The sequence below is a fragment of the Pyrus communis genome, chromosome 16 (assembly GCF_041283825.1).
Source record: "Pyrus communis isolate YQ-2024b chromosome 16, ASM4128382v1, whole genome shotgun sequence".
NCBI classification, from domain to species: domain Eukaryota; kingdom Viridiplantae; phylum Streptophyta; class Magnoliopsida; order Rosales; family Rosaceae; genus Pyrus; species Pyrus communis.
In genome coordinates, this window is record NC_142580.1 from 4,935,753 (window position 1) to 4,949,711 (window position 13,959).

Below are 13,959 nucleotides of genomic sequence, written 5' to 3' on the forward strand. Positions count from 1 at the left end.
CGCAAGTAGACATGAAAGCGGCACTAATTACTACGAGGAAGTAAGTATTTTCACAATTTATTTTAAATATTTAATTATATTACATTTAATTTCATAAATTAATTTCCTTTTATTTTTTTTTAGGTATGCAAAGTGGAGGTGTTGTATATGGACAGCAGCTCGAAACCCTTTCAGTTTCACAGTTGTTGGGAAATTTGTAAAGGGTGAGTGTTATTTGAAGATCCACCACAAATAGCTTCTACGCCGGTGTTCAGAATTGCATCCTCAGCTGCAGATATGGATGAAGATGGATCTCTAACCATTCAACAAATAAGGGTAGAAAATTCGTCTTCGGGTGAAAGTTCCATACTTAGGGCTATGGGACAAAACAAGGCGCGAAGGTTGAAGGAAAAGGGTAAGGCAAATGATGATTACGCCGCTCAACATGAAGTGGCAGCCTCATTACAATTATTGGCGAACCAAAATGCCCTTGAGGTGGAAGAAAGGAAATGTAGGCATGAAGAATGGGCCAAACAAATACAAAAAGAGATGGATAATAAGAATATGGAAAAGAACACTTCGAATTACATTCTAATGAGTAAGGCCTATTTTGATAGAAAAAAAAAAATTATGAGCCGACGGTAGTTGTTTACCTCTGACTATACTCCTACGATGGCGGATGATGAAGATGATGTTGATTATAAATATTAAATTTAAGTTATTGTAGTTTTTAAATTTAAGTTAATGTTGTTTTCGAATTTAATTTGTAGTTTTTAAATTTTAGTTGTAGTTTTTAAATACAAGTTGTAGTTTTTAAATTTAAGTTGTTGTTGTTTTTAAATTTAAATAATAAATTATGTTTGGCCATATGGCCTTCGGTTGGAGACGGTTTTTTGTGACAGGGCTAAAACGAGCACTCTGACCCTTTGACCCTCGGTTGGAGACGGAGGCAAATATGGCCATGTACTGTTCATTAAAATATTAATATCTTGAAGGACCAGAGGGCTAAAACGAGTCATCTAGCCAACCCTCGGTTGAAGATGACCTTAAGCTCAAATCTTCGTCCTCTATGATCGTTTGTATTTAAATAAAAAGTTACTATTACACGAATAAATGATGAGATTGTATATTAATGATTTATATGAATACTGATTAGCCTTTTGTTTACAGATGATTGTCTTCCTTTAATGAGACAAATTTGTCTACAAAATGGATTTTATTATTGCGATGTTCAAGTCAATCAAATATTAATACGCGTTTTAACTTTTTTATACGAAAATGTATTATTTACTTAAAACATCACCAAAATGAAATTTTGTTGCATGAAACTCCTTTTCCCACTTAATTGGAGTAAATCTCAAATTTAATTAACGTAGATTAGAACATAATTGTGATTTATTTAGTAGTTTACGTTAGAAAGGAAGGATACAAATTCTTGCGGCTTTGGTATAACACCACACGCGCCGATCGCGTGCAAACCATGCGTATTACGCACCCCGGCGTACATTATCAGGAATCCTCTCCTTTTCAAATTTTCTCCGGAGTTGACATATTTTATAACAATAATAACTATATGACACCTAATTTCCCCCTCCATCTCTCTTGTCTCTCTCTCTCTCTCTCTCTCTCTCTCTCCACCCCCTCTCTCTCCTCCAAGGCTCCAGCTTGGATGTGCATGGAGTCTCTCTGCCTCCTGGTTTTCTGATGCTCCAGTGCTGTGCGACAGCTGATTCGGCTCCTCCACTTCTTTGAAATGAGGGAAATTTTCACTCCGGAATCGTGAAATCGGCGTTTCGGAGGTAATCGAGAGGCAATTTCTAGGGTTTTGTGAAGAAATCGGCCCTCAATTTGAAAATGCCGGGCAGCCGATCGAAATCGGAGAAGCAGGAAGCTGAGAAGCAGCTCCGGCGAGACGCTTATGAGGTCCTCGGCGTCAGTAGGAACTCCACCGACCAGGAAATCAAAAGTGCTTACCGGAAACTGGCTCTCAAGTACGCTCATCTTCCATTTTATCCCTTTTTTTTTTTTTTATCAGCTTTTGAGTTCCGAGGCACTGTTGGACTTTGTTTATTTCTTCTTCGATGAGTTCGAGCGTATGCCTTCTGTAATTTTTGAAGTTAATTTGTATTTAATTTGTAGCTGATGTAATTGAGAATATCAGTTGTGAAATTGGGTGCACGGATTCTTGTTTCTAATGAGATTGTAATAAATGCTGGTAATTTGCATAATCCAAAGTCAAACGCAACTTAGATGCAAACAAAGACGAAGGCATGAAATTTAGGAATAAGGGTTAAGAATTTTGTAGAATTAGTATTCGCTGGAAGTAGTGGTTCCCGGTTTGTTGACCATCGCTTGTGTGGAGCATCTGCAGAAGAGAGAGAGAGAGAGAGAGAGAGAGAGAGAGAGAGAGAGTAGATTGGGTGAAGGATTAGGTCGAAATTAAAGGTTTCCTGATAGTTGCATAGATTTGCTAATCACTATCTTATAAGCTATGCTATTCCGCATCGTGGGCAGCTGCGTTGCAACACTTCTTTTGCGTAGTCATGTGAGTCTCGGATTTCTGTGGTGAAATCTTCTTGTAGGCTTTTTGGACAGATTCGTGCTAACATATTATTAACTCTATATTAGATGGTTCTGACTATGGAATTCCAGATGTTTAGGTGTTGGATTTACAGTAGAAAGATTGAAGTTTCCTAGGTTTTAAATTGAATGTTCAGTTTGATCTAATGGGTTAGTTTAAGGCATCAGATTGCACTTCCTTATATGTTTTTCCTTGATAATCTTGTATAATATAAAGGATTTTGAAAATGTGCTGCGCCTTGGTCCATGACTCCATGTGGTCGTTTGGTTGCTTGAATGGGTTCAAATCTTACAGAGTAAAAGAGAGAAAAATTTATTGATAATGCTACAATGTATCATTCAGGTACCATCCTGACAAAAATGCTAATGACCCTAAAGCAGCTGATATGTTCAAGGAGGTTACGTTTTCTTATAATATATTGTCTGATCCAGACAAACGACGTCAGTATGACACAGCCGGCTTTCAGGTGAGATATTTTTTGGGTGCTTATTATCGTGAACTATTGAAGATTCAGTCACCTTTTTTTTAATCAGAGGCAAATTATTTGTCCCACACTTTAGGGCTGTCAAGACTGCAGTCGCTCCCTCTGTTGATGCATGCGTTTAACTTGGATTATGTCGATGCATTTTATCCTTTTGGTTAACATGAATATTTTTTGCTGAACATGATTCCTTTGTTGGTTGTCTAGGCTGTTGAAACAGAAAGCCACGACTTGGAGCTAGATCTTTCAAGTTTGGGTGCTGTAAATACCATGTTTGCTGCCCTTTTCAGGTTTGGTTGGTTTATTTTGCTCTTTTTGTTCTTCAGAATTTTCTTCCCTTCTCTGAACTTATGAAAGAATTCCTGATGATGTAACACTATTTTACACATCAGTAAACTTGGAGTGCCGATAAAGACCACCGTATCAGCTACTGTCTTGGAGGAGGCACTAAATGGGATGGTCACTATCCTTCCACTTCCATTGGGGCAGTCTATAACGAAAAAGGTAAGTTATCCTTTTTTGGCCTGGTTTATTATTTTAATTATAGTGTTCTATTTATTCACTCATTTTCCTGTCTTTTAACAGGTTGAAAAGCAATGTGCTCACTTCTATTCTGTTACAATAACGGAAGCGGAAGCAAAAGCTGGATTTGTGTGCCAAGTGCAATCTTCTGACAAAAGCAAGTTCAAGGTTAAGTCTTAGATCTCTTCGTACACGTGTCACCTGGAAAGTAACTATTCGATTATCTTCTGCTTTTTTAACTTGTCAAGTTTTGTGGACGAAATTTTCTTTTTGCAGCTATTGTATTTTGATCAGGAGGAGACTGGTGGATTGAGCCTTTGCCTACAGGTGCCAAGATTTTTCATCTTTAATTTTGTTGGGTTATGGATCATTAATGTAGCCCAGCACCACAATAAGCTCCTTCATATGACCGTGAACTATAAATATAGAGCTGGGTGGCTTATAGGATAAATTGAAGAGTGGGACGATTTTTATCTTATAAGAACATGGTCTTGCTTTCAGTCAAAGTCATGTAAAATCAAGGGTCACATGTTAATATCATCTTCTTTCCGAATTGATCTTTCTTTGGGGATGGAGGCATGGAAGGAAGAATGAAAATGGGGCTACAGTGCTAGTATTTTCAATTACTAACTGATATATGCGTAAGAATTACGGTTTCATATCAGCTGCAATATAATGATTGGGATCTTTTGGCGATGCTTCTTATAAATAAATTGTTCTGGCCACTGTTATTTTCATTCTAGACAAAACTGTCCTAACTACCTACCTTTCATGTCTGTAATGTTGGCGGGGGCATATGCTTGTTTTACCATGTTTGTCTTAGTTGCTCATTTGTATTTTACTTCTGGTGCAGGAGGACAGTGCAAAAACTGGAAAGGTTACGTCTGCTGGGATGTATTTTCTTGGTTTCCCTGTATATCGTTTGGACCCAACATCGAACTCGGTGAGCTGTTGGAAATCGTAATAATTAATTCTACCTTTGAATTCCATGTTTCTAGTTTTTGTTTCAGGTTTTTTATCCTAATTGTTCTTATTATGGTTTCTATAAATCTTTTGGCTCTAGATGGCTAGTGCAAAGGATCCTGATGCTGCATTCTTTAAAAAGCTGGATGGGTTTCAGCCATGTGAATTAACCGAACTGAAAGCAGGCACCCATGTGTTTTCTGTTTATGGTTTGTAACTTTTGTCTATGTCGAGTTTACTGTGTTTATTAGTTGTACTGTACTCTACTAAACCTCACTACCACCTCGGTTTCGTGGCAAATTCGATTCTAGGTGACAATTTTTTCAAAAGTGCAAGCTACACGATAGAAGTTCTTTCTTGTGGACCTTTTGCAGAAGAAAAGGAAAGTTTAAGGGCGGTGGAAGCTCAAATACTATCAAAAAGAGTGGAGTTATCAAAATTTGAAACCGAGTACAAAGAGGTCTGTACATGACATAAGCACTGCATATAACCCTTGTAATTGTAAATACCTTTACCTTACTTTTCACTTGGCTTGTTTACAGGTTCTGGCACAATTCACGGAGATGACCTCCAGATACACACAAGAAATGCAAGAGGTAACGCTCTTTGTACCTTTTTAAACAAACTTCATTTGAATGCTTAAGCATATTGATAATTTTGAACTACACTCAGTTTCTGCTGTTTTCATTTCCTTTTCTTTTTCCCCACTATGTTGGGTTTCTCCTCAGATTGACGAGCTTCTCAAGCAGAGGAATAAAATTCATGCCTCGTATACTATTGCTCCTCCAATGAAGCGTAGTTCAAGTAGGAGTAGAAATAAGGGTCAGCCTAAGGAGGTCAAAGAAGATGGTCAAGTGAGAGATAAGAAACCTTCGTTTAGAGATAGATCTAAGAAGAAAAAATGGTTCAACCTTCGCTTAAAGGTTGACAAAAGAAAACCTTGCTGACCAGGGTGAGTGTCATAGCTTCTTCTATTAGCTTTGCAGCGTTCAATGTCAACGATATCTTGATTTTACTTCAAGAGAATCTCCTTATGCTACAGGAAGTCAATCAGGCACTCTCTTTCCAGTTTTTGGTTCCAGTGGTTTTGGCATCCATCGAAGCAAAGTACAAGTTGACCAGAATTACGTTCAACAACTGCATAAGCGGATATGATTTGGCTCCATTAAATCAATCAGCCCGTTCTTTTTGCATCGGCATTGTCATCAAATCACACATGTAAATTGGCACAATTTGTTCGATGAACTCTTTCCTTGGGTACTAGTCATTTTGGATTAAGGAATGAAAAATTATGGCAGGATTGTATTTGCTCCTGCACAAGCTCCCAACTGTTCTTTGCCAAGTTTCTCTTGTTGTAACTGGCGATTTCGCCGTACTTAACAGACGTTATATTAGAAGCAGTTCCTTTTTGGTTTATGAATTTGTAAGTTTGTAATTTCATAAGCTGCACATAATTGCTTACAAAAATCGCAGCTACATGTCTGGGAGAGACAACATTTTCGTATTTCTAAACTTTACAAACAAATGAAAAAAATGCAAATTACATCGATTACAAACTGACAACAGGTGAGCTCGAATTAAGCTGAGGATATTTTTTTCTTCTTGTTCAAGTCTTGAGGTTTGTTGTTCGAGTCTTGAGGCTGCTTGTTCGAATCTTGGGGATTGTTGTTCGAGGCTTGGGGTTTGTTGTTCAAGTCTTGAGGTTTGTTGTTCAAGGTTTGAGGTTGTTGAAGGTTGTTGAAGGCGTCGCATCGGCGTCGGACCTCCCCATGCTTCCCTGTCTTCACTTTCATCAAGCTGACCCTCTGTATGGCCTGGCCGAAATCCTCGAAAAACTTTGCCTGGTCGGCGGCGTAGAGATCCACAAACGGCTTCGTCCGCGGATCCGTCACAAGGGCGTTATCCGTCGCCAGTAACCCTAGACCCCTTTGCAAGTTTTGGAAATACAAGTTGTCGAACTTCCCCGGGGTCATGACGTCGTTGAACGCCGACATCCCGGGGTTGGTAGTGTAATTGGCGCAGAGCTTCCTCAGACCCTCCGCGTAGTTGCGATTGAGGGCGGGATCGGTCTCCGCTGTCGTGCTGAAATTGAAGAGGCGTTTGGCGAACTCGTTGCAGTGGGAGAAACCGATAGTGTGGGCCCCGCTTAGGGCGACGAGGTCCTGGACGGAGAGATTCATGGAGGAGAAGAGGTTGATGATCTCGGAGATGGTCATGTTGGTCCTGGCGTAGTGGCCCTCCACACGATCGGCCCGGGAGATTAGACCGTCTTTGCGGCCGAAACGGAGGGTGTAGTGGGGTCCACCGACCATGTTGACAAGGTTGCGTGCGGCGGCGGAGAGGATGTCGGCGCAGGAGACGACCCCGGGGCACTGGAGCTCGAGGGCGGTCTTGATGCGGGTGACGACGTCGAAGCCATCTCCGGGGATGGCGACGTTGATGTCGGCGTCCCTCTCCGCCTTGTTGAAGGAGTTGGAAGCGATGAGGAGGGAGGCGTCGCAACCTTCGAGGACGCAGTCGTGGAAGAAGAGGCGAAGGACGGCAGCGGCGGTGGTGGGGGTGGCTATTTGCTTTTCGGTGACGATGCGGTGGACGATTTCGTTGAATTTTGGGCATGTTTTATCGTAGTAGTTTTCGGTGAGCTGGGCACGGGATGCTATCGCGGCGGGAAAGAGTAAAACTAGGGTTAGAAGGGTGATCAAGGGGGAATGGGAACAGAATGCCATGGTTAATTAGTGAGAGGAATGTTGGAGATGGAGAGGTGCATGAATCAATGGGGGAATGCGTGTCGTGTTTCCTTCTTTGTGATCGTGCAGGGTGGGGAGAAGAAGATAGAAGAGAGAAAGTTGCGGATTGTCTTTTGTGGAAGAGAGGAATTACAGGGGAGGGGAAGGGAGGGCTGTGCATGCATGCGGCTGACTCTTGGGTTGGACTGGTGCAAGTCCAAAATGCTAGGGGACATGATTTTCTACTCCTTCTATTTTCGCAATAAGTCCCCATTTTTGGTGCACCGTTATAGGTCTAGGCGCAAGAATCTGCTTGACAAAGCGGAGTTGTTATTTGTAATACGTTTACTCTTCAACTTTTTGATAAAACAAATGTGAAATTTATGTTTTTAATATAATAATTTGAACCATATTAACTGAATGATAATATTAATGTTGAGATATATCGTATAATTTACAACATAAATTATTTATACATGAGAATGTCATGTTTTTAAGAAAGACGTCGTCTGGAAAAAAAACTTTTAAGTTTTGAGACGATTTAAAAATCCTAGACTAGAAACCTATGTTTTAAGTGATGACTTTACACCTTAAAAGAACCCGGTATGTCAAAAACTGATTAAAAGTTAAAGAAAAATTAAGTAGAAGTGATTGAATGACGTATTGCACAAATGATCAAGAGCATCAACTCGTACGCTCAATATAATGGATCCGCTTCTCAGCCCTCCCACTTTTTATACACTTTTTTTTATTTTTTATTTTGTGCTGGTTGAATCACATCAATATTTTATATTGATATTTTTATAAAAATAATAAGATAAAAAATAATAATAATATAAAATATTAACGTAATTTAACTGTGATCGCACAAATAAAAAAACAGAAAGGATAGGTCCCAAAAAGCGATACCAGACATCATCAGCTGAGATATATAATAGTTTATAGAACTTAAATATATATATATATATATATATATATATATATGTTGATTAAAGTTCTTTTTAATAAGTTGGAATCGCAGGATCCTGTCAAGATCTTGACAGATATATAATCATGAGAGAGGATTCGCCTGTTCTTCTTTTGTGAAAATCCCAGAATTTTTTTAATCATATCTATTTATCATATATCGTGCGGTCTGTTTTTATTAAATTGTTTATAATCAATTTTAAATAAAAAAATTTACAATGAATTCTAACCGCACAATATAAGATGAACATATATGATTAGAAAATCCCCAAAATCCTCACAAAGAAAATCAGGTGAGGATACTCCGGGTATAAATTATAATCATAGGACATGTATTTTGTGATAGAATTAAAAAATTGTTGAAACTAAATACAATTGTTATGGTAAGGTGAATGATGTGACTTCCTACTATGAATGATGAATGATGAATGGTCGATTTAATTCTCCAAGGAATTAAAGTAATGTCTTTACTTCGATTAGAGTATATGTTGAACGACTTACATAAACGATAAAAAAATATAATAAAAGAACAAAGGAAGGAATTTCTAATAGTTGTGGATCTCATGCACATTGAACTTCAATGATTTAAATCGACCTTTTTTTAAGGTGCATCTCATATATCATCTTAACAAAATAGTAGTTGATTGAAAATATTTGAGGCTTCTAATTGAGTTCAAAAAAATTGACGAACACTATATTTTAAGAAACATTAGAATTTTATCGTAACAATTAAATGTGCAACATACAAAATAAATGGTCCAATTCGTTAAAATTTAATAGAGAGTAGCTCTCACGACTAATCCCTATTTATTATTTTTTTTTCAAAAAAATGAGAATCTACTTTCTTAAACAGCCCGAATAAAAGAGTGCATGAATAGTTTCATCGTTGTATGCATGCAACCCGTGGTTTTTCTTTTTGCCCTGCATAAATTAATTGGTCCTGGGGAGTTGAAAGATGAAGATGAAGAGACCTGGGCGGCAGATATTTTGTCTTCCAAAATGCGCACATGAATCATATTCGTCTCATGCACCATTGACAAAAGGTCCAACTTAAGACTTGACAATTAACTCATGTGATGATGCATGCGTTGGAAACTAACGCACGTTTTTTTATGTTTGAAAACAAAAGAAAATGCTAATTACGTATATTCTTCCAGGTAAATAAGGGGTTCGGTGCGATTTTTCCAATCCATATAATTCACGTTTCTTAATTACTTTTTAGTAAACATTTGTTATGTGGTATTCTTCCACATGTCCAGGGATGGCATTAGAATTTTCAAATAATAAGTCATGATGTTGACAAAAAAAAAATTCCAATATTGGCTTAGCCACTACACATGTCATTCCACCTGCTATAATATGATTGACTGTTGATGATCTATATATTCAATTTCCAAGTATATATCCATATCTTAATTTGAGTGAAACAGTAATACTTCAAATGCATCCCGAAAAATTATCTTATATTTAATAAGTCCACGAATCCAAATTTCAACACGTGACCTATTTTCCACACTAGCTAGCTGTTGTTCTTGCGACTACCCACCTCAGGCATCACGTGATCTATTTTCCACACTAGCTAGCTGTTGTTCTTGCGACTACCCACCCCAGGCATCACTCAAAATAAACAAACAAACAATTCCTCAGCCGATCGATTGAGGATAAAGTCATAAAAGAAAAAATGAAATTACTGGATAAAATCCATGCTTACATAATATCTGATATGCATATTGCCTGCCATGCCATTGTTGGAAAACAGAAACGAGAAAAAATATTTTAAGATTTGAGTAAAATTAGGAATTTTGTTTTATTTTCCAGATTTCCTTCTGAAATTCAGATTTTTTTGTTGTGCGGATTTAGATTTATTTCATAATATTAATTCCACTTAGATTCTAGGTTATCGTTTGAATTTATTTCTTAATATTTTTCTTTTATTTTGTTATATGTTCTTCCGAGATGAAGAAGAATAAAGTGCGATAGAGGTTGTGAAAGAAGTCTAAAATTTACACTAAAACCTTTTATTTTCAGAAGCTGTAGAACTTTTGATTTTCCCCAACGAAAGAGTATTTATTTTTCTCCTTCTTTTTCTGTGCTGGTATCATTTTTATTAATTTGAAAGCTGAAAAGTCTTTCAAGTCATTGTAGCATTTTTATTTTTAATTTGTGTGTGTATCTATATATACTCACACACACACACACACACACACACGCACACAATTGAATATACCTAGCAAAGCTACTTGCTCATTATTCCATCTGCAATTTGTGCAACATGGACTTTCTTCTTCTGCAACTTTTGTTCCTAATAATCTCCCTTGCCATGCCCTTGTGCTTTTCTCTGAAACTCCAAATCAACTTATCCACCACATATCAGACTTATTCAGTGAAACACCAAATAGTTAGGCTGGCCAACGAACCCAGCACAGTGAATTGGATGAAAAACGTGAGGAGGGAAATGCATGAAAACCCAGAACTTTCATATGAAGAAATCGAAACAAGTGCACTCATTCGCCGCGAGCTTGATAAACTCGGTGTTGCTTATAAATGGCCTGTGGCTAAAACTGGTGTTGTAGCCACGATTGGCTCTGGCTCTCCTCCATTTGTTGCTCTAAGAGCTGATATGGATGCTTTGCCTATTCAGGTTAATTAATTATCTCACTATGTTTAATTTAATTTATTTTGTTCAACCTTCTTTTATCAAAGGCAATTTAAATTGTTGGGTTTTGTCAGTTTTGATCAGGTTGATATATATATATATATATATATATATATATGTATATATATTCTATTGCTACTTTATTCGTTTCACTGGCTTTTAAATTTTAATCGAAGTGTTTTTGACAAGTGATTAAAAGTGGAATGTTGAAAAAAGATGCTTTTGAAAAAGCATTGTCATGTTGACAGTACTTTCCTGAATACGAGTATAGGAAATGGTGGACTGGGAGAACAAGAGCAAAGTGGAGGGAAAAATGCATGCTTGCGGCCACGACGGCCACGTCGCCATGCTTCTTGGCGCTGCAAAAGTACTAAAACAACTGCAAGACACATTACAGGTGATGTGAAATATTCAGTTAATGAAAAACTCATTAATTTGTTGATATATATAGGCACGCTCGAACGCTTACTATTAATGTGTCGCTAACCACTCGTTTGGTCCACTTCGTAATTTTGTCACCCTTGCAGGGAACCGTTGTACTTATATTTCAACCGGCTGAGGAACGTGGTTCAGGCGCAAAGGACATGATTGAAGAAGGGGTGCTTGATAATGTGGAGGCAGTTTTTGGGATGCACGTAGCGCCTGTATATCCGACTGGCGTTGTTGCATTGAGGCCTGGAGAATTTCTAGCCGGTTGTGGGAGCTTCAAAGCGAAAATTCACGGGAAAGGGGGTCATGCAGCAATTCCTCAGCAATCCATTGATCCGATTTTGGCAGCATCAACATCTGTAATTAGTTTGCAGAACATCGTCTCGAGAGAAACAGATCCTCTAGATTCCCAGGTATGTATATATTTTTTTTCTGCAATTTCGTCTGTGTGATTGTTTCAAAGAAAAAGCAGGATTGTGCTTGAACAATGCAATGTTGAACATTAATGCAGGTGGTTTCTGTTGCTGTGATTAAAGCGGGGACTTCTTTCAATGTCATCCCGCAGTCAGCTACAATTTCTGGTACTTTTAGAGCTTTTAGCAAGAAGAACTTCAATGGACTCATGAAAAGAATCGAAGAGGTAATACACCAACTACGTGGAAGTAGGCACATATCGAACTGGTTACAAATTTTTAATCAAAAACAAAATTGCATATGAACGCTAAACCCTGATTTATGCAACTTATTGTTTGTTTAGTAAATTGTAACCGTGTCTAGCTAAGCGTAAACATACAACTGAAATTCTTCTTGCTGACAGGTTGTAAAAGGGCAGGCAGCCGTGCACCGGTGCTCCGCTGAGGTCGAATTCCATGGGAAGGAACATCCTACCATCCTTCCTACTGTAAACGACGAGAGAATTTATGAACAAGTAAGGCGAATCTCGAGCGAAATAGTAGGAGAAGAAAACATAAAATTAGCTGATACCTTCATGGGGAGTGAGGATTTTGCTTTTTACATAGACAAGGTGCCCGGATTCATGCTGTTTTTAGGCGCAAGAAATGAGAAGATAGGAGCCATACATGCACCGCATAGTCCTCGCTACATCCTCGATGAAGATGTGCTTCCCATTGGGGCTGCCATACATGCAGCTTTTGCCCATTATTTTCTGTCAGATTCAACTGGGAAGTTGCACCTTCATAATTTATGAAAGTCCATCTTCTTATTATATGTTAATTTGGTATCATCCTTGTAAGTTCTCAAAAAGATCGATTCATCCAGATTATCTTCTATCGTGAAATGATGTAGAAGATGTGATTTATGATTTAAAGGATCAATGAATTGATCACAGAGTTGATTTACTTGATAACGAAGTATGACAATTAAATTTGTAGTTGTTATGTTCAACACAATACGATTCGATTGATTTGTACATGTTTTCAATTTATATGTTTGCATAGGATAAGTTGAGTCAGTATTGGGATTCGCAAAATTTCAAATTGTATTTAACACCACATTACATGAATATAATAAAACATAACACGTTGTTAGGTTTAACGACTTCCGTCAAATGGTAATAAGATGTGATACTGCACATACTATTGCCGAACCCTTTTGTTTGAAACCCCATTCCCATTATTGGGAAAATTTCAAACTGCAACTAACACTGCATTACATGAATATGGTAAACATGACACATTGTTAGGTTTAAATTAATCACATCCAACACACGGTATTGTTGAGCCCTTTTGTTAAAACGTCATACCCATTAATCTCATGGGTGACGAAAGGTTGATTTGGAAATACTTTTAAAATGACTGAAATTGCTTTTACAGAAAATAATTTTGGGTTCTAAAAGCACTTTAAGTATTTTTTCAAAATTTATTTGCACTTTTACTAAGGATTGGTTCTAAAATATTTTAATCAAAAGCGTTTCAGCAATTTTGAAAAACACTTCCAAACGAGCCCTAAAATGGAGAGAACTTCAGCAAGTTAACACATTTCAGAAGCCATTTTTGATAGAACGATGACTTACCTAGCAGAAAGATATTGACCTTTTTGGTTTTGGCTCACTACAAGAGAGTACATATATTGAAGATGAAGGGCTGAGATTGGTTGCCCGTTTCTATGGATTCGTTAATCATTAGGGAGAAATGTACAAGGCCAAAAACTGTCACCTTCTGGTTTTAGGAAGACTAATAAAAGTGATTTGAAAATTTTGAGTTTTAACGATAATGACAGAATAAAGGGTAAAGTGAATGGTATCAAGACTGACTTTTTAGTGTAAAAATGTGGTTTTTCGTTAAAATGAACAGTACCAGGAGTTTTTCATTAAAGTTCCTCATGATTTTTCAATTTTATTTTACCTGCTGTTTGATAGTGTGTCTTTTGTCGTTCTTGTTTTGTAAGTTAGTAATTAGAAGAGTAAAACTATGTATGTCAAACAATAAAATAAACAAAGCTTAGTGTTAGTCTGAGTTATTTTTCAGCTTGACGGTAATACTATGACTTAGAAATAATTTATATAAAAAGTGTTTCTGCTTATAAGCATTTTGTTTTTTTCGAAAACGCTGAAATTTTTAGTAAAACCCAAGTGCTTATGGAAATCAGTTGGAAGTGACCAAAAGAACTTCAATTTTTTTTTTTTTTTTACTGAACA

General features: G+C 37.4%; 2 protein-coding genes and 1 pseudogene across 3 annotated transcripts; 2 read left to right on the forward strand and 1 right to left on the reverse strand.

Annotated features, from left to right (window-relative positions):
* Positions 1-1,519: 1,519 nt before the first annotated feature.
* On the forward strand, positions 1,520-5,942 carry LOC137731089 (chaperone protein dnaJ 16). The gene is made up of 12 exons (XM_068470165.2): positions 1,520-1,970; positions 2,903-3,026; positions 3,249-3,331; positions 3,434-3,545; positions 3,627-3,731; positions 3,840-3,890; positions 4,417-4,506; positions 4,627-4,735; positions 4,838-4,986; positions 5,069-5,122; positions 5,255-5,478; positions 5,569-5,942. The coding sequence occupies exons 1-11, from the start codon at positions 1,834-1,836 to the stop codon at positions 5,471-5,473; spliced, it is 1,233 nt and encodes a 410-aa protein (XP_068326266.1). The 5' UTR covers positions 1,520-1,833; the 3' UTR covers positions 5,474-5,478; positions 5,569-5,942.
* Positions 5,932-7,483, reverse strand: LOC137731090 (peroxidase 6 pseudogene; annotated as a pseudogene). Its single transcript, XR_015957818.1, has one exon. The product of XR_015957818.1 is annotated as a peroxidase 6 pseudogene (transcript).
* Positions 7,484-9,968: 2,485 nt separating this feature from the next.
* LOC137730528 (IAA-amino acid hydrolase ILR1-like 1) lies at positions 9,969-12,669 on the forward strand. Its single transcript, XM_068469520.2, has 5 exons — positions 9,969-10,859; positions 11,146-11,271; positions 11,402-11,716; positions 11,815-11,943; positions 12,121-12,669. The coding sequence occupies exons 1-5, from the start codon at positions 10,491-10,493 to the stop codon at positions 12,508-12,510; spliced, it is 1,329 nt and encodes a 442-aa protein (XP_068325621.2). The 5' UTR covers positions 9,969-10,490; the 3' UTR covers positions 12,511-12,669.
* The last annotated feature ends 1,290 nt before the right edge of the window (positions 12,670-13,959 follow it).

Excerpts from the sequence above, each read along its gene's own strand:
- LOC137731089 (XM_068470165.2), top strand. The coding sequence starts at position 1,834 with ATGCCGGGCAGCCGATCGAAATCGGAGAAGCAGGAAGCTGAGAAGCAG. Across the intron at positions 3,732-3,839 it reads CTGACAAAAGCAAGTTCAAG|CTATTGTATTTTGATCAGGA; the intron begins GTTAAGTCTTAG and ends TTCTTTTTGCAG. Across the intron at positions 4,736-4,837 it reads CCATGTGTTTTCTGTTTATG|GTGACAATTTTTTCAAAAGT; the intron begins GTTTGTAACTTT and ends ATTCGATTCTAG.
- LOC137730528 (XM_068469520.2), top strand. The coding sequence starts at position 10,491 with ATGGACTTTCTTCTTCTGCAACTTTTGTTCCTAATAATCTCCCTTGCC. Across the intron at positions 10,860-11,145 it reads TGGATGCTTTGCCTATTCAG|GAAATGGTGGACTGGGAGAA; the intron begins GTTAATTAATTA and ends ATACGAGTATAG. Across the intron at positions 11,272-11,401 it reads AACTGCAAGACACATTACAG|GGAACCGTTGTACTTATATT; the intron begins GTGATGTGAAAT and ends TCACCCTTGCAG.